Genomic DNA, 17,613 nt, shown 5'->3' with positions numbered 1-17,613 from the left:
TTAGGATTACAAATCAAACAACTTAGTGATGGTATATTTCTTAACCAATCTAAATATACATTAGAATTGTTAAAACGATTTAACATGGATAATTCAAAAGCCATAAACACCCCTATGAGTACCGCGACTAAGTTAGATATGGATGAAAATAGTGAAAATTTCGATAAAAAAACATATAGGGGAATGATAGGTAGTCTACTCTACCTCACCGCGACTAGACCGGATATTATGTTTAGTGTAGGACTTTGCGCTAGGTTTCAATCAAATCCTAAATTATCTCATCTTAAAAGTGTTAAAAGAATATTTAGGTATCTTAAAGGAACTCCAAATCTAGGATTGTGGTATCCAAAATCTGAAAAATTTGATTTAATAGCTTATACAGATGTCGATTTTGGCGGATGCAGGATAGATAGAAAAAGTACATCCGGAACATGCCAATTTTTAGGACATGCACTTGTTTTTTGGACTTCCTAGAAACAAAATTCAGTTGCACTATCTACGGCGGAAGCCGAATACATTGCTGCAAGTGCATACTGTGCACAAGTTGTTTGGATGAAAAATACATTAGAAGACTATGGAATTCACTTCAAAAATGTTCCCATAAAATGTGATAATACTAGTGTCATATGTCTCACCAAAAATCCAATTCAGCACTCTAGAACTAAGCACATCGATGTTAGGCATCATTTCATACGTGATCATGTTCTTAACAATAATGTTGTTCTAGAATTCATTGATACAAAGCATCAATTAGCAGATATATTTACAAAAGCTTTGAATGAAGACCAATTTGAATTCATTAGAAGGGAATTAGGTATGTTAAATTGTCCATAAGAATAAACTTGTTTGAATGGATTTTCCGTAAAGTTTTTCATCCTCTCTCCGTTCCTCGGTGAATTTGATCCTTCTCTTTCGATTCTAAATGACACGTTAAATTACCTTATCCTATCTTGAGTCAAACACTGCTCCCATCTGATCAAGATTAATGACATTTTGTGAATCTCGAAATTGATTTTGATGGCTTGATTATGACTTTCAAGTTGACGATTTGAATTTGAATGAGTTTGTATTCGAATTATGATCTTGACTTATTGGAGTTACTACTTGAAATTTTTTTTTTAATCACAATCTCTTCCTTGTACACCTACAATTTTTGTTATTTATAGAAAGAAGAGATTTGATAAAGTGGATGAATGCTGAATTTTCCTTTAAGATGAACTCTGCGTAGATATTTTAGCATACTTAATTTTGAATGATAAATTTTTGTATGATCAATGCTGAATTCCTGATGTTAAAATCACAAATTATGTGCTTAAGTCTCATTCTCTTTTTGTTGATGACAAAGGGGGAGAAGTGATGACTAAGTGATGACTTATACCATTTCGATAGCATGACTTAATGAAAATGTCTTATGTGCATCGATAACATGACTAATATGAATTACAAAAGCTTGTGTGATATGAATGTCTTATATACCTTGCAAAATCTTTGAGAATATCGCAAGATTGATTGATCATATTGAAAGCATGCCTTACATTTATATCATGAAATTCATGTTGAAAATCTTTATCTCCTGTCGTAGTAAAAATTGTCTCTTATCATTCGACTTGAAAATGATTTTCATCGAAATTTTGTATTTACTTATGCTTAATGAGAATAACGATAAGTTCTATGGTTAGAACTTATCGGTTTATGCTTGAATTCAATGGGATGGAATTCAAGTGTTTTTATCTTCTCATAATATGGCATATAGATAGGGGGAGTTATGTTTAATTCCGTCATCAATTGATTGTCATCATCAAAAAGGGGGAGATTGTTGAATCTCGGATTTTGATGATAAAATCAATTGATGGGTTAATTGATCTAATCCATATTATTGAGTTAAGTGTGCAGGATTAACTACGATAACCAGAAAACACAAAGCAAGAATACCGGAGTCAAGTTCGATGGACGTTTAAGAGTCCGAAAAATCGTCGGAGATGCTGCCGGAACCAACCGAGAAGAAATCGGGAACCTGTCGGAATTTTCGGAAGTTCGCCGAAGAGATCGTCGGAGGTTCACGGAGATCACCGAGAAGGCTCGGCTACTCGTTAAAGTCATCACAAGATCAGGAGCTTGCTGGGAGTCCGTCGGAAGAAGTTCGTCGGAAAGCTCGCCGGAACAAGACTCGACGTTCGCGGTTGAAAACTTGCTTAGGATGTTTTTAGTTATGTAGTTCACTTGTAATTAGGATTAGGATTAAGAGATAATCCTATATCCTGGTTAGGGGCCAACTGGGCCAAAATTAGACTTGGTTTGGGCTAAATTTGAAGCCCAACCAGTGAACCAAAGGGTTTGGCGGTGGCACCGCCTGGCTGGGTGGTGGCACCGCCCAGCACTGTCAGTGTCTGACACTGACAGGCGGTGGCACCGCCAGCATCGGGAACCAAAAGAGAATTCAAATTTTGGAGCCCAAATTTGAATCCTCTTGAGGCCTATAAATGTCCCTCAAATCTCAGTTGAGATAACAACTTTTTGAGAAGCAATTGATTGAGAGAAAGGTCTTAGAAAAGTCTTTGCTAGTCTTGTTTTCAATTTGCTAGTATTCACCTCCTTCTTTCTTGCTGAAAATCTGTAAGAGAGTGAACCGCTTGTAAAAAGTTGTAAGAGGGGTATTTACCCTTCCCCTTCAAGAGATTTGCTAGTGGAAGGTGGGAGCCTCATCGAAGAGAGGCCTCGCAAGTGGATGTAGGTCATTTGACCGAACCACTGTAAAATCGGCGTGATCTCTGGTTTGCATTTACTTATTGTCATTTATATTACTGCAAACCATTTGCACTTTAATGCTCTACTTCTTTGTCTCCGTCTTACTTATCCATTCAAGTTAAAACGCAATCGAAACGGTTTCAAACGAAAACGTTGCTTTTATCGTACGAAGTTTCCGAAAGTGTTTAAATTGTCAAAAGCTTATCGCACTTTACCGCTGCACTAATTCACCCCCCTCTTAGTGTCGCTCCGATCCTAACAAGAACCACTTTGAACTGTACAGAACCACCTTGGACAGACTCGGACATAAATAACATTGTCCCATGTATATATATATATATATATATATATATATATATATATATATATATATATATATATATATATATATATATATATATATATATATATATATATATATATATATATATATATATATATCTCAAACCTTAATAACTACGTTGTTGAGGCAAAAAAAATTAAAAAAATACTTTTTAAAGATACATAAAAATTTATATAATAATCAAGTCTAGTTCATAGTACAAAGGTCACACAATCATATTATATGGATCATCCTCGGAATCCACATATGCTAATTAACATTAGCTTGCACATTGATCCTTTATTCAATTCACCTATTCTATTATCTACATCATTCACATCCTTAATGAACATTGTGAATATTAATGAGGTTGTCTTTAACTTTCGAACTCCAAATAAATTCTCTTTTGATGTGGATTTCTAGACCGACATTTCTTGAAGTGGTTGATGTTGACTTAGATTTGTAGGTTGATAAGCCTCGTATGTAAAATTCTTGATGACTTACACCAAAAGCATGCCAGATGAGATCTCTCACGCTCAAATTAAAATTAATTTAACATAAAAAATAGTAAAGAATGCTTTAGTTCCTCTACTTGTTTTTACTCTATACAATTAGAAGATTTTGTGTATCAGGAAGAATTAGAATTAGAATTCTTTAGTTCCTCTACTTGTTTTTACTCTATACAATTAGAAGATTTTACTCTATATCTAGTCGACCAAGATCTATGTGTCACGCTTTGGTTATTGTAATTGTGAAAGCATGTTTTGGTTGTTGGAGTTGGATATTGATTCAAATCCAATCTAGATCCAAGGTATCAAGGTGAATTCCTTCAAGTAGTATTTGAACCCTTGCAAAACTACGTCGAGGGCACTTTCGATGATGCTCATTCGAAGTTTAAGTTAGTGATCTAGTCGGATAAGTCAAACTTGAAATATTCTATGTGCATCCTCTTTTTATAGTTGGTATTGAGATCGTTACTCTCGCTCATTATGTGGTTCATATAATAATGAGGGCGTGAGGTTTGATCATAACTATCATCAACTTATGTCGAATCTGGGAATGCATAACTACCCTTCATATAATATTTTTAGAGGGCGTCTATGAGACGTGGATGTGACGATGAATGATCGTGTCAATCAAAATTGAGTTAACACGTTAGCGTATGGTGCTGACATATCAATCATATTATTTGAACTCTAACAGAAATATATTTGATGGATAAATTTAAATTCATAGGTGATTTTTTATGTTAATCAAATTTTATTTTATAAATGTTAATTAAATAAGAGTATTATATCATATGTCATCATTTTCGTAGTTTGAGGGTAAGCTATGGGGCTAGTGGCTTACAGTGTGAATGCAGTGCATGGCTTCCCATTCTTCTCATCGTTGCCTCCAGCACGAGGAATCAGATGATGGCATGACCATACCTCTTTACACTGCATTGGCTCTCTTCTCTATCACACCCACACCCACACCCACACCCCTTTAAGCGTTCCTTTCTGCTTGATCCATCCACATCCATCCATCCTTACCACCGAACGAGCCTGTCCAAACTCAAAAATAATATCTATGGTGTTGAGAATTGTAGTTGTTGATATCTATCTATGTAACACCTTAATTAGTTTTTAATGAGCAAGATTAAGATTGGCTTATAAGAATTTGATAAGTATATTATTATCAACTTATTTTGGTCAGTGATTTAGACTAAACGAAATTGATAGACCAATTAACCCATCAGACCAATCATGACATTTAGTATTAAATATTTGAGAATGGTGAACCTATGCTAGGGTTTGATCTAGACATTTAGTATCAAAGCCGACCTAGTATTTAGGTATAGCGAGTTTATGCTAGGGTTTGAACTGGATTATATTGGAGGTATGATAAATGTAGTACTATCAACTTCAGTTGAAGTCTTTTCTAATCCTCATCACCTTTGTTACAAGGTTCCTATTCACCTTTTGGAAGAGAGAGAAAATTTTTAAAATAAAAAATAAAGATCAATAATAAAAAATATACTAAAAAGTATACACAAGATTAATATGATTTGATATTTTTTATTTATATTTATTAAAAAGACTATATTATTCACCATACAAGATCAATTATATATAAGATGCTTGAGTTATCCCCACTCAAACATAAATTTTCTTGTTCATTCTCTCACATAAATTTCGAAAAATTTTATAATAATATTTAATATATCTTTTTACTCACTTGTTTTTTTAATGAACCTTGGCTCTAATGAATTTTTAAAATCGATGAGTCCGTGTTAACATAATTTGATACTAATTCAATATTTGATGAGAAAAATCAGTTATATAACTATTTTTAATGCTTATAATCCTTGAGTTACTGAGGTCCATGTGAATTAGGATCGTAGGCCCAATTGTTTATTTTCTTGGCCCAAGTAAGTATCTATTGGCCTCATTGCAAATCCTATCACCTGTAGTGAATGGGAATCCTACTTTAAGCTCAAATCAATATGACTAATAAATTTTGTTATTTAAAAATTATTATTTTTAACGATAAGTTACGAATATAGAATTCAGAGTCACTTTCGAAAATATATCGAATGAATTTTAAATATTTAAATTAATAGATACATTATTCATCAAATTAATATTTAAGGTGTTATTTAAAAATTATTACTATTTATTTATTTTATGTTTCTGGTTTCGATTGGTATTATTAAAGTCGGTGATCGCATCAAATCATTCACACGAAGTATCGATCAGTCGTCACTTCACCCTATCCGCCGTCTGCGTTTGCTTATTTGCTCGCGAGATGCTTACTCTCGATCTCCGATCTGCTTGATCGTGCTGTCGCACCAGCCGCCGAACACGGCCGAGAAGGTCGACTCCGTCGTCTGTCAGGACCGTCCCGTTCGACTTCTTCCAGGAACGAGCCCTCTGGGTGAAGAAGCTATTGCTCTCCGGCTGGCGGCGCGCTGCAAGGTCGCAATCGGGCCGTTTGCCCCATCGTTCGTCTTGGGTGTGCGGTCCGCAATCCAAGCTTGACATCCGAGGCTGCAGACTGCAGGGACTTCTTGGGCAAATCTCTTCACCGGTAGGTTCGTATCGGAAGTGAGTATTCCCGTACCATGTCACCCAAGTCGTCGCGAACGGCATGGACGTGATCGAAACCATGTCGGTGATAGGGTTTGGTGCGAAGAGATTGATAGGCCACGGCGCGGCTTCCCGCCTTACCTGACGCTCTATAAGACCTGCAATCCAGAGGACCACGGCTCCAGAACCGGGTACATGATGAGGTTCAACTACTTGTCCTGATACCACAATACTCTGCTCCGGCGTAAGCATCATCAATCCTTTCAAATGCGGTGAGTCTTCTCCTCCTCCTCTGTTCTACATAGAAGCGATCATATGATCACTATGGTTCATACAACAAACCGCATTTAAGGTGTTCGATCATATGTCTAGTCGAAAAGGAAAACATGACGGCTGTGTTTCATGGAGGCTAGGAATAGTTTGTTCTCGGTAGTACTCATGACTTTGCAGTGTCACATGTGCACTTGGTCCAAGGATCTACGGATCCCATTCACATGTCAATGAACGGCTCTGATATAGGGAATCGGAAGGACCTGCTCACATCACACCGGTACGAGCTCGAAGTGCAAGCTTACCTCCTGGAAGTATGTGTACACCACCACAGTTGTGTATTCGGTCTCACTCTCCTCTCGATTTTGACTCTATTTCCACAGCTTCCACTTTTAAGATCACAGACACACTGTGATCATGACTCCAAATCACGAGACCTCGTCAGCTATACCTCTCTAGGAGTTGGTGGTGCCAACCACTGCAACCTTCTCCATTATCAGCTTTTAACGCTTTATCTGATGGGTTCTGCAACAGGAAAGCTACGAAGTCGAGGAAAGGCAGGCTAAAAGAGAAGAGAAAGGAACGAGAGAACAGCGTGCCCATCAGATCTGCTCGCATCCTGCTGCTTTTGGGCCTGGATTCCGTTGATGCAAAGATTCCTGCTCAGCTGGGAAAGACCAGCCGCTAGTGAACAAATCCCTCTCTGATTTCCGCTGGTAAATAAATTCTACTTTAAAGATTATTCATTCTTCGTATTGACTGATTAATTTGACTCTTTATCTTCGAATTACTGGAAAATATATAAAATTTTAAATATATAATGCATGTTCGAATGAAGAATAAGTGGGAAGCAAATAAATATTTCCCTGATATGGTATTAATTTTTTTAATCATTTAAAAGTTTAGGTAATTTAAAAATGATCATTATATATTTTAAATTAGACTGATAAATGCGCTTGCAGAAGATGATCACAGAATTCTTCTAGTATACGAGAGACACAAAGGAACGGAAAGGAAAGGAGAAAAAGAAATATGGTCAATCAACACGGCAAGCAGGTCACCACCAGTCTCTGATTGGTGGTCGAGCGGGGCCCAAAGGAGCATCATTTGGCGGCTGGAGCTCGCCTGTATCACCCAGACAGGGAACGCGATGTTCTCTCACACACCTGAGCCCGTTCCTCCGTTGGATGGTCCGCGATGGTCATTGCCTGTCTCGGGCCCAACCACGCATTTCCCAGTAACAACGGGGGCCGTCATGGGGCTACGGCAGGCTAATTTGAATAGAATTCGACATCATGGCGCACGCGGGCAGACACCTGAATCCGAATCGATCGCCCAGCGCTCGCTTTGCTTTGCAAAGCCTGCTGTAGCGCCCGCTTCGGTGACTTTTTCTCTGCTTTCAAATTTTTATTCCGCTCTAGCTTTATGCATCCATTCACATACACCATATGTAGAAATTTGGAACTCATTAACGCATATAGAGTCGAAGGGACAACAGAACACCATGCTTTTCCCACCTTTGACCCTTTACATCGCCATTATTTCAAACACTGTATCACCCGGCAAAACGAAACAAAAGCAGCGGCAGAGGAGAAGTCCTCACTCTCTCTCTCTCTCTCGCGCTACAACACCCAGCAAGGCTTATGAATGATGGTCGCGGGAAAGGTGAAGGCCGCCATGGGGTTCCGTCGCAGCCCCGCCACGCCTAAGATGGCGACGCCCCGCCGCTCCCCCTCCTCCTCCCCGGTCTCCCAAAAGTCGTCACCGGCGGCGGAGGGGGTTCATCAGACGACGACCGCCGCGTTCGCTCGATCCTTCGGCGTTTACTTCCCCCGCGCCTCCGGCCAGGTCCAGCCCCGCCCGCCCTACGTCGCTGAGCTGCTTCGCCTGGTGGAGGAGCTCCAGGAGGAGGAGTCCCGTCTCCGCACCCAGCTCCTGGAGCAGAAGCTCCTCAGGGAGACCGTCGCCATCGTGCCCTTCCTCGAGAAGGAGATCGCCGACAAGCGCGAGGAGCTGGTGCGGGCCGGTGACCGTATCGAGCGCCTGGAGGGGGAGAACCGGGCCCTGAAGGACGAAGTCGAGGGCTTGAGCTCTGAGATACGGAGCGGCGAAGAGGAGAACCAGCGGAGGGAGAGGAGGATCAATGATCTCGAAAAAGAGTTGGACGAGCTGAAGAAGGCGGCTTCGGAGCAGGGCAATGGGCGGCTATGCGCCGGGACAGGGGAGATGGACGAGTGCTCGTCGTCGCAGAGGTTCCAAGGCCTCATTGACGCTTCCGCGAGATCGAATCTCCTCAAAAGCCTGCGCAAACCACCCAAATCCGCCAACATTGTTCCCAATCAAGAGGTCCAAAGGCCAGAATGCAGAAATCCGAAGGCGGATGGAGGGGTAATCGAGGGGGTGCATCAACAGCCTCACGGCGGCGACAAGGAAGAGGTCTTGAGACCCCGAGCATCCAGGGTTCCAAAACCCCCGCCCACGCCTTCGATGTCCTGTAACCCCTCGAACTCATCTTCTTCGTCGTCTTCTTCCCATACCACGTCCCGCGTCGCAACAAGCAAAGGCCCCAGCTTGGCGTGCCTCCCGCCGATCCCGCCGCCAGCCCCACCGGTAAAATCCACACCGCAAGGCGGAGCGCGGCCTCCTCCTCCGCCTCCACCTCCCCCGCCGCCAACGCTGGGGTCCAGGTCGGCGGCAGCAAGCGTGAGGCGGGTGCCGGAGGTGGTGGAATTCTACCACTCCCTTATGCGGCGGGACTCCAGGAGGGAGTCCTGCGGCGGAGTGCAGGAGGCGCCTCCCGCCGCCGCATCCGTCTCCAACGCGCGCGACATGATCGGCGAGATCGAGAACCGCTCCGCGCACCTCCTCGCCGTAAGTCCCCTTCCCCTCCCCCACTCCCTCGAAACCGTCACCGGTGCCACTTGACCGTTGGTACATGTGTTTCGTTGTACTCATGTGTACGTGGCAACAACTCGTTGGTGCTTCTTTACACATCTTGCCAGTTATCAAACAGCGGATCGGAACCATAAGGGTTAATTACTTTGTCCACTTCTTTTAATTGCGGTCTTAATTGCTCGATTAATTGCAGATAAAGACGGACGTGGAGACGCAGGGCGACCTCATTAGATTCTTAATCAAGGAAGTGGAGCACGCGGCGTTCGCCAACGTCGAAGACGTGGTCACCTTCGTCAAATGGCTCGACGACGAGCTCTCCTTCCTGGTATTCTTCTTCAGAATCTCTGTTTTGGGCAAATAGATTGATGTGGTGTGTTGGGTTATCGGGTGATGAACGTCGCAGGTGGACGAGAGAGCGGTGCTGAAGCACTTCGAGTGGCCGGAGCACAAGGCGGACGCCATGCGCGAGGCGGCCTTCGGCTACTGCGACCTCAAGAAGTTGGAGTCGGAGGCGTCGTCGTTCCGCGACGACCCTCGCCAGCCCTGCTCTTCCTCTCTCAAGAAGATGCAGTCGCTCTTGGACAAGTATTCATTACCCACCCACCCCCCCTTCTTGTTCTGTTTCCAACCAGGCTATTAACTGAGAATGCTAATATTATTTGATAGATTGGAGCGAGGTGTATACAACCTTTCACGTGCAAGGGAAGCTGCCACGAAGAGGAACAAGGGGTTTGGTATTCCTTGGGAATGGATGCTGGAGAGCGGATACGTTAACCAGGTAACTCACCAGGCTTTGCTCGTCTCTTCATCTTAGTTCAATGGCGTGCAACGTTATCTTTCTTTTGATGAACAAAGGACCAGAACGCTAGGTGGCCAAGGACAAACTTAGATCTGGAGACAGGCCAATTTACCAAAGGGGCGCACACGTGAAACAGGATGACAGTGTGCAGAACTTTGTTTCTTCTACGTTGGAGATATTTAGCTGGAAATTGTAGAATAATAACAACAAGAATAATTCTGCCGTATGCATTCGCTTCCTCACGTTACCGAGGAATCAACGAGGGGCCATTGATGGTTTTCATTCAGAGAGAGAGAGAGAGTGAGAGAGAGAGAGAGAGAGGGGTGGGGGAGGGAGGACATACACGGACTGCACTGTAGATCACCACCGTACTTGTGAATTCTAAGATTCTTGACAGTAAGGTTCTTGACAGTAAGGTAGTGTCACTGATCTCGTCAGGTTCTCTGCGTTCTTTTGTCATAAGGCCACAAGTTCATGTTTTAGTTTGATTAGGATTGAAGATGATAGGAAGCGCCTTTCTTGCCATGTGGCTTACAATAGCATTTCATTATTTTGTACATGATCTGTTAATCCTAGCAATGAAAAGGGTAGTGATGATTAAATGGAAAGTCTGGTTAGTGTTGAAAGGGGATACGATGTCGTTCTTTTATTGTGTTTATTAACTTGGTAGTGGTTCTGATCAAGATTTAGCCTCAACGACAGCTACAATCTTGTAGTCAAATCAACAAGTGACATATACGAGGTAAACTATTATAGACTGTAGTCAATAATAGTTTTTGGTTGACTCACCCACACATCTATGGACCTCTTCTCTAGTCAATCTAGATACAAGTCTTACAGAGGTAGTTAAACATGTAAAACGCAGTGAGGAAGATGTCCAAATTCTGCTTATTTACCTATCGAAATTTTGTTTGGGCAATTTCTTGTTTTAAGCATATGGTAGCAGGACGTTGTTGAGAATTGATTCATAGTAGTTATCTAGGTAGTTATCATGTTCTAGGTAGTTATAGGCATGTTTTAAGAAGTGACCCATGATCTTAAAGTAATAGGGTGGTTTCTACACCTAATTCAATCATGGGTGACCTGGTGGAGTGAGGTAGTTACCACTAGGTCCTATAAATAGGATCATAGTTCATTAAGCAAGATAAGAAGTATACATTTGGGAATATTTTGTAAGTGTTCTATGTCTATCCTCTTGTTTAAATACTACATTGGTTTTCTTGATCGAAATGATTCTTTTTAATTGCATCGTAGTATTCTGTTTTTATCGTTTCCTTGCTCTTTCATTCCTAACAGATGTTTGATTTAGAATTGTGTAATGTTGCATTTGTTCTAAGTTTGATATCTAATGGTATTTAAATGTAAACTTTCTACGCACAAAAGGATACAAGCACTGGCTAGGTTTGGAATCAGTTTGGATAAGTTGAACTTAAAGAACTGTAACTCGATAGGTTGATCGGTTTGATTTAGAGTTTGAAATCAGAGATACTAATCTCGAGCATCTGTTACTTGGTGTGATCTTAATGAACTCATCATGATCAGAGAATCTGATTCTTCAGCGTTTGTGGCTACTATCTACCATTGCTAAGAGTTTTAGGGTTTTTCTCTGGTGGCACATACACAGCTATAACAATTTATGGATGCGTCAGTCAACTTGGTATTCCTCTTTTTATTTTTTTTCCAAGTTCGGTTGGCAATCTGAAGCATCAAAAGGCCAATTAATGACTTCACAACCAATTTATAACATGATTATATATACATTCAGATCAAGGTAGCAACAGGGAAACTGGCAATGAAGTACATGAAAAGAGTCTCTTCCGAGCTGGAGATCATAGCAGGCAACCCTGAAGAAGAGGAACTCATGCTTCAGGGTGTTAGATTTGCCTTCAGAGTACACCAGGTGATTCCGGTTAAACAGAAGCAATCACATTTCATGGATAAAAAGAAAAACTTTTTTGGCTTGCGAATATGGACTTGTAATGAGGTTTTTCTTCTATGATCACCACCAGTTTGCAGGAGGTTTTGATGCGGAAACAATGCGAGCTTTCCAGGAGCTCAAGAACAAAGCTCGCACCCTCCACCTACAACTCCAAAATCACAACCGGCAGAAGCTTTATTGCAAGTCCACATCCGGCTGCTAGGCAATGCACAACCATGCATGCGTCTACGCCTGCAAAGGTAGCACAAACCCATTTGATCCATACGACTTCAGCAATCTATTCACGTTACCTGATACAGCACAGAAGCGTAGGCTATTTGTTGCAAACTAGCATTCATTCACTCTCTGATGTGAGCTCTTTGCGTGCCTAGTTTCCTCCTCTTCCCCACGCGTTCATTGCCTGCCATGGATGGTTTCTTCTCTTTATCCTTCTGTGTCCCCTCTCCAGGTTTTTACCAGTAGCCAAATTTGAGGCTTAAATGTTGAATTCAAAACAGTTCATCTTCTTCTTGTTCCGAGTACTAACAAACTGTTCATAGGTGTTTTAGATCGGAAATGCAGATCAATATCACCAAGCTCAAGGCGATGAATGATGTAGTAAGTGCTTCTTGAGTCTTTAGGTAATTACAATAGCTTTCATTACCTTGAACTCGGCAGCTGTTCCTCCAGCGTAATCTTTAGCTCGCTCTCCTGTCTGCATGGCCGTATCCTTAGCTTGTCCTGGATGCTGATTTAGTTCCTCCATTGCTTCCTTCGTTTCTTCCGTCTTCGATACCAGTCTTTCCTACACCAGCAATAGAGATGTATCCAACGTTTAATGCTCTATAACAAGTTTCATAGACTTCCGCTTTAGTTGATTTCTCCCAATTGTATACCTTCGCTTGCCCCGCGTTTGCTCTCCCTGCCTGCAGGGCTCTCTTGGCTGCTTCTATTGCCTCCTCTGCCTTCTGTGTCGCCCGCACTCGCCGTGGCGTCCTTCGTCTTCGTCGCTGCCTCCCTCGCGGTCTCGCCGGTACTCACAGCGACATCCTTGGCCTTCAACGCGGCCTGCTCTGCGTAGTCCATGGCGGACTCGCCTGCACTCACGGCGGCATCCTTTGCGACCTCGAGCCCCTGACGGCTCTTTTCGACGGTCGTATCCTTCACCGAAGAAGCCTGCTACGCGGCAACCTCCGCCACGGCGTGGGCCTTCTCAGCCGCGGAATCCTTGGCCAGGGACCCCCTTCTCGGTGGTGTACTCAGCGACAGCACGAGCCCCATGAGCAGCCCTGTCCTTGGCCTCGGTGCCCATAGCGGCGGCGCAGAGCCCCGCAGCACCGAGGCCATGGGCGACGGTGTCTCTGGTCCCGTGGAGGACCCCGGCACCGGCTTGCTCGGCCTTCTCGAACCGCTCCTCGGCCGCCCTGATGGACTCTACAGAGTTCTGCTGGGCGAGGCGCGGTACCCGCCGATCTCCTCCGGCGACATGCACTCTATCATATCTTGCTCATCCTCTTCAGAAACCACTCTCCGGCAACTGCTCGTATTTATTATTATTAAGTTAATGATGATCAAAGTATGAATATTGCACGGTGCGAATCCCTCTCCGTCCATCATGCGTTAAGAAGCGTGCAAGGACTCGATCACATGCGTGCATCTATGTAGTCGAATCGGCTTGAAGTTATTTCAATTCGATTGGATTGGATTCTGATCACGTGGTCGAGTCGACTCGAATCGAATCGATTTCGACCCGATTCGATGCGATCGGATCCAGATTAAGCCCATCTTCCTTGGCACGTGAGTCGCAGCGGGGATCCCCAAGTCACATGTTAAGAAGCGTGCAAGGATCGGACTCCATCACAGGCGCGTCGACGTGGTCGAATCGATTTTAACCCAATTCGATCACGAATCACGTGATCGGACGACGCAACTCCTTGGGCAGCCGTCCGATTCACGATCCCGTCACGTTGCTCTCATGTGTTTGTCGTGATGCCGGAACAAGCAAACGCCGTAAAGCCTCCGCAACATGATTCCGTCCTTGCGACCTGTGCACGCCACGGCAGACAAGACAGTTTTCGTCATCTTCTTCGTATGAAAGCGTGCCTTGTGAAGCTGTAATCGGTAGACTGTCATGTAAGATGGTCAGCTAAGAAATGGGAGGAGTACTCTACTCCGTACGCACGCAAGCAAGCGAACGCAGATTTCTTTGTGGCTTGCCAAGTCTTTGCATGATTTCACCCATGTGTGCTTTAGACTATTCGATTCCTAGAGATGTTCGATGCCAATGACATGAGAAATCCAACCTAAACTCTCATCCGGTGTGCCATGAAATAGTCAAAGCAATAGAAAAGATTATTATACCCACCTCTTCCAACATAAACCATATGCATACATATATGTCAAGCAGAATATGATATGTCAGTCTAAAGAATTGACACCTTCATCTTTTCCTTCGCAACGATTTGGAATCTCGAATGCTTACAGATCCGTGAGTTGTTGGGTGTAGTTGGAGAGGACTGTAACTTCACGTTGTCGAGCCATGGAAACTTAGCTGCTAGTCTTCCTTTACCTGAAGGTCACAGGTAGATGCATGGATTGAACAAACATTTGAGCCATTCAAACTTCATCCTTGGCGGGCTGCCTCGTGTGCTCTGCTTGTTGACCGTCAAACCACATATCTCATTCGATCATATTCAATGAACAGTGAAGTAAATGTTGTCTATAAATTGCCTCTTATGTTTCGCTTCCTATACTTTTTATGCTCGCTCGCCATCTCTCTCTCTCTCTCTCTCTCTCTCTTTCCTTGTATCCCCATGAGGAAGTTCTTTGGCTGCTTGGCTCAGGAAGCTGAGAGTACCATGGCTTCCGAGACTGGCAGACGAAAGCTCCCTGTTTTATGCTCGCCAAGACGCTGGATTCGTACGTCGAAGAAGCCGAAGAACTCACCAGGGAAGCAGGAAGACGACCGTGAGAAGAAGGGAGCCATGAGGCTGAAGGTGATGGTGAGCAAGAAGGAGGCAGCTCAGTTGCTGGCCATGTACGTCCGCGGCGAGGAGGAGATGGTGGCCAAGATCGTGAGCGAGCTGCAAAGAAGAACAGAGGCCGGACAACAAGGATCGAGCAGTGATGCGTGGCGACCGATGCTGGAGAGCATCCCTGAGGATTGATGGATGGTAGATACGGAATGCGGATCATGTCATCCCCACCGGAGGATATCGCTGATGCGCAACGAGAGAGGGAGACGGAGAGAGATCGTTGCACAGACTACTAGGAACAGTCTTTATATCATCTTCTCTCTTCATTTGGGTCTGAGAGCTAATAAGACTACTTGGAGTCTCCACACCATGTTACCACCCCAGCTGCATATACTGCAAGTTATAGCTTCTGTGCATGATGATTGCTGCATCTATGAGCCATTTTCTATGCATTCAGATGTGATATTAAGAATTGAACCTGCAACACTCTTTTGACAAAGATTGATGAAGTTGTAGCGATTAGTTTACGTTCATTTTCTTTCTATGAATTAAGACCAATGATCTAAACAAGAAAAGCTCAGAAACTCGCTTCTCGAGATAACCCAAAAACTACTGCTCCAGCAGTGAGTTCTTGAGATCTCTTTTTTAGGAATATATCCATCTATGGCCTAATATTCCAATGAAATTAACAAAACCCACTGCTTATGCCAATAATACAAAAAAGGTTTTTTGTCTTCTCTTAGAACAGTGAGAAAAAAAATAAAGAATAAGTTAAATAAATCAAAAAAGAAAAATCAATAAATAAATTTTTTTATATATAATATCAATAATTATGGATATTATCCATTATATGTCTACTGGACCCCTTCATCTTTGGAAGGACCAAACCCCAGCTTAATGAATTATAATAACCTTTTGACCCAAATAAAATAGTATCTGATTCACATATGGAGCTGAAGGATTGGAGTTCATGCAAAGATTTTTAGAAGATCTCCGTTAAGAAGTGAAGTGGTATCAGATTGAAGAGATCCTCCACTGACTACATGTGACTACTGGCTTTAGACATGTCGTTCATGAAAACCTCCGTAAGATCTAATGCAGATAGTTCTCGAGTCCCTCAGCTGCTGCGAGTCTGCAAGTGGGAAAAGAGCCATGTAACGGTGATGTGACCTCGAGTACCGCTGGTGAAGAGAGGAAGGGTCTCACTTGTCGCAGTCGGTGGAGGGGGAGAAGGAGAAGTTGAGGCGGACGCCGCACAGGCGCGGGAGACCCATGGCACGCTTGTTGTCGATCCCGGGGAAGTGGCCGGCGACGATCTTGAGGCATTTGCAGATGACCACCCGGTCCTTGTGGGTCTGGGCGATCCCCGGCAGGGCGCGCACGCCATTGCAGCACCCGACTCCCGGAACGGCCACATGGCTCGTCAAGTACGGAGCGCAGGGTACGATCATCTGCGTCATCCTCTCGCACGGCAGGATCGCTGCGGCAGCCCCTACCCAGACGGCGGCGATGACCGCCAGAAGAACGAGAAGGCGAGCCATGGCGCTCAAGATAGCTGGAGAAGACGAAGGGTGGTATGATTTAGGAAGCTCCTGCAGGCATATATAGCCGCGTGAATGCTCCACCGCATGCAAAAGAGTGGTGTCATGCAAAGTAAGCGGATGGCGTAAACTACGTGGTGCAAGGGCGTTGCAGTATTAGTTGGGCGCCGCGAAGAGCCTGCACAACAGAGAGAGAGAGAGAGAGAGAGAGAGAGAGAGCCAAACTGGACAACCATCGATTCATAAACGAATCCACTGTTATAAATTGATCAAATTAAAAAGAAAAAAGAATTTCTTTTCAAAAGATTTATTTGAAAAGGTGTTTTTTTTTATTTTTTGATAGTTATTTTTGAAAGGTTGTATGTTTCGAGAAAATAGTTATAATTTTCAAAGGTTGTGTCTTTTGAGAAAATAGTTAATTTTCAAAAGTTGTGTTTTTGAGAAAATATCTATAAATAGCTATTTAAGGGTAAATTACACATACAACTCTTTCATGTTCTTCTTCTTTACTCTCCAAGTGATTGAGTTAGACATTCTCTAATTCCTCTTTGAAGATTCTTTATTGTTTGCTCAATACAGATCTTCTAAAGGCTTGTCATATCCACTAAAACTATTTGCATCAAACCCATAGCAATCTTATTGAGAAGAGGGTGCAAATATCGTTTTTAGGAAAGTGTTTATACATGTTTCAAGCCTAAATATCTTTCCTAAAGTATTCTTGATCTTGTGTTTGTTATTTGTTTCCATAGTGTTTTTTATCCTCTTCTTTATCGTATTTTTTTCCCAACAATCTAAAAACGATATCTTGTGAGTTTATACAAATTTACTATGGAGGCTACAAATACCATCAAATTATTGAATCAAGATTTTGTTCGTTTGGATCTTCTTGATGGAACAAATTTTACCCGTTGGCAAGACAAGATGAAGTTCATGTTGACTGCTTTGAAGATCTTCTATGTGCTTGATCCAAATCTTCAACCAATTCCTGATCCAACCGACGATGACACCGATGAAATCAAGGCTGAACAAAAGAAAAGAAATGAAGATAAAGTCATGTGTAGAGGACACATTCTCAAT

At 42.8% G+C, this 17,613-nt stretch overlaps 2 protein-coding genes and 1 pseudogene across 7 annotated transcripts; 1 reads left to right on the top strand and 2 right to left on the bottom strand.

Annotated features, from left to right (window-relative positions):
* Positions 1 to 5,780: 5,780 nt before the first annotated feature.
* On the top strand, positions 5,781 to 12,893 carry LOC135582747 (protein INCREASED PETAL GROWTH ANISOTROPY 1-like). 6 transcript variants are annotated; one of them, XM_065178989.1, is made up of 9 exons: positions 5,781 to 6,143; positions 6,231 to 6,410; positions 6,943 to 7,124; positions 7,384 to 9,279; positions 9,497 to 9,628; positions 9,707 to 9,888; positions 9,970 to 10,081; positions 11,868 to 12,002; positions 12,112 to 12,893. In XM_065178989.1, exons 4-9 carry the CDS (start codon positions 8,056 to 8,058, stop codon positions 12,241 to 12,243), a joined length of 1,917 nt encoding a protein of 638 aa, XP_065035061.1. In that variant the 5' UTR covers positions 5,781 to 6,143; positions 6,231 to 6,410; positions 6,943 to 7,124; positions 7,384 to 8,055; the 3' UTR covers positions 12,244 to 12,893. The 6 variants fall into 6 exon arrangements, 2 of the variants coding, with proteins under 2 accessions (XP_065035061.1, XP_065035062.1); XR_010512629.1 differs by lacking the exons at positions 5,781 to 6,143; positions 6,231 to 6,410; positions 6,943 to 7,124 and having other exon boundaries at positions 7,516 to 9,279; positions 12,112 to 12,280; positions 12,413 to 12,489; positions 12,590 to 12,893; XR_010512628.1 differs by lacking the exons at positions 5,781 to 6,143; positions 6,231 to 6,410; positions 6,943 to 7,124 and having other exon boundaries at positions 7,516 to 9,279; positions 12,112 to 12,280; positions 12,413 to 12,489; positions 12,581 to 12,893.
* On the bottom strand, positions 11,816 to 13,523 carry LOC135670978 (late embryogenesis abundant protein At3g53040-like; annotated as a pseudogene).
* A 2,674-nt stretch (positions 13,524 to 16,197) lies between these two features.
* On the bottom strand, positions 16,198 to 16,536 carry LOC135670977 (non-specific lipid-transfer protein A-like). The gene has a single exon (XM_065178787.1). It carries the CDS (start codon positions 16,534 to 16,536, stop codon positions 16,198 to 16,200), a length of 339 nt encoding a protein of 112 aa, XP_065034859.1.
* Positions 16,537 to 17,613: the final 1,077 nt, after the last annotated feature.

Source organism: Musa acuminata, unplaced genomic scaffold (assembly GCF_036884655.1).
Source record: "Musa acuminata AAA Group cultivar baxijiao unplaced genomic scaffold, Cavendish_Baxijiao_AAA HiC_scaffold_1137, whole genome shotgun sequence".
NCBI classification, from domain to species: Eukaryota; Viridiplantae; Streptophyta; class Magnoliopsida; order Zingiberales; family Musaceae; genus Musa; species Musa acuminata.
Note: the sequence above shows the minus strand (reverse complement) of the source record. Positions and strands in the feature narration are given on the sequence as shown.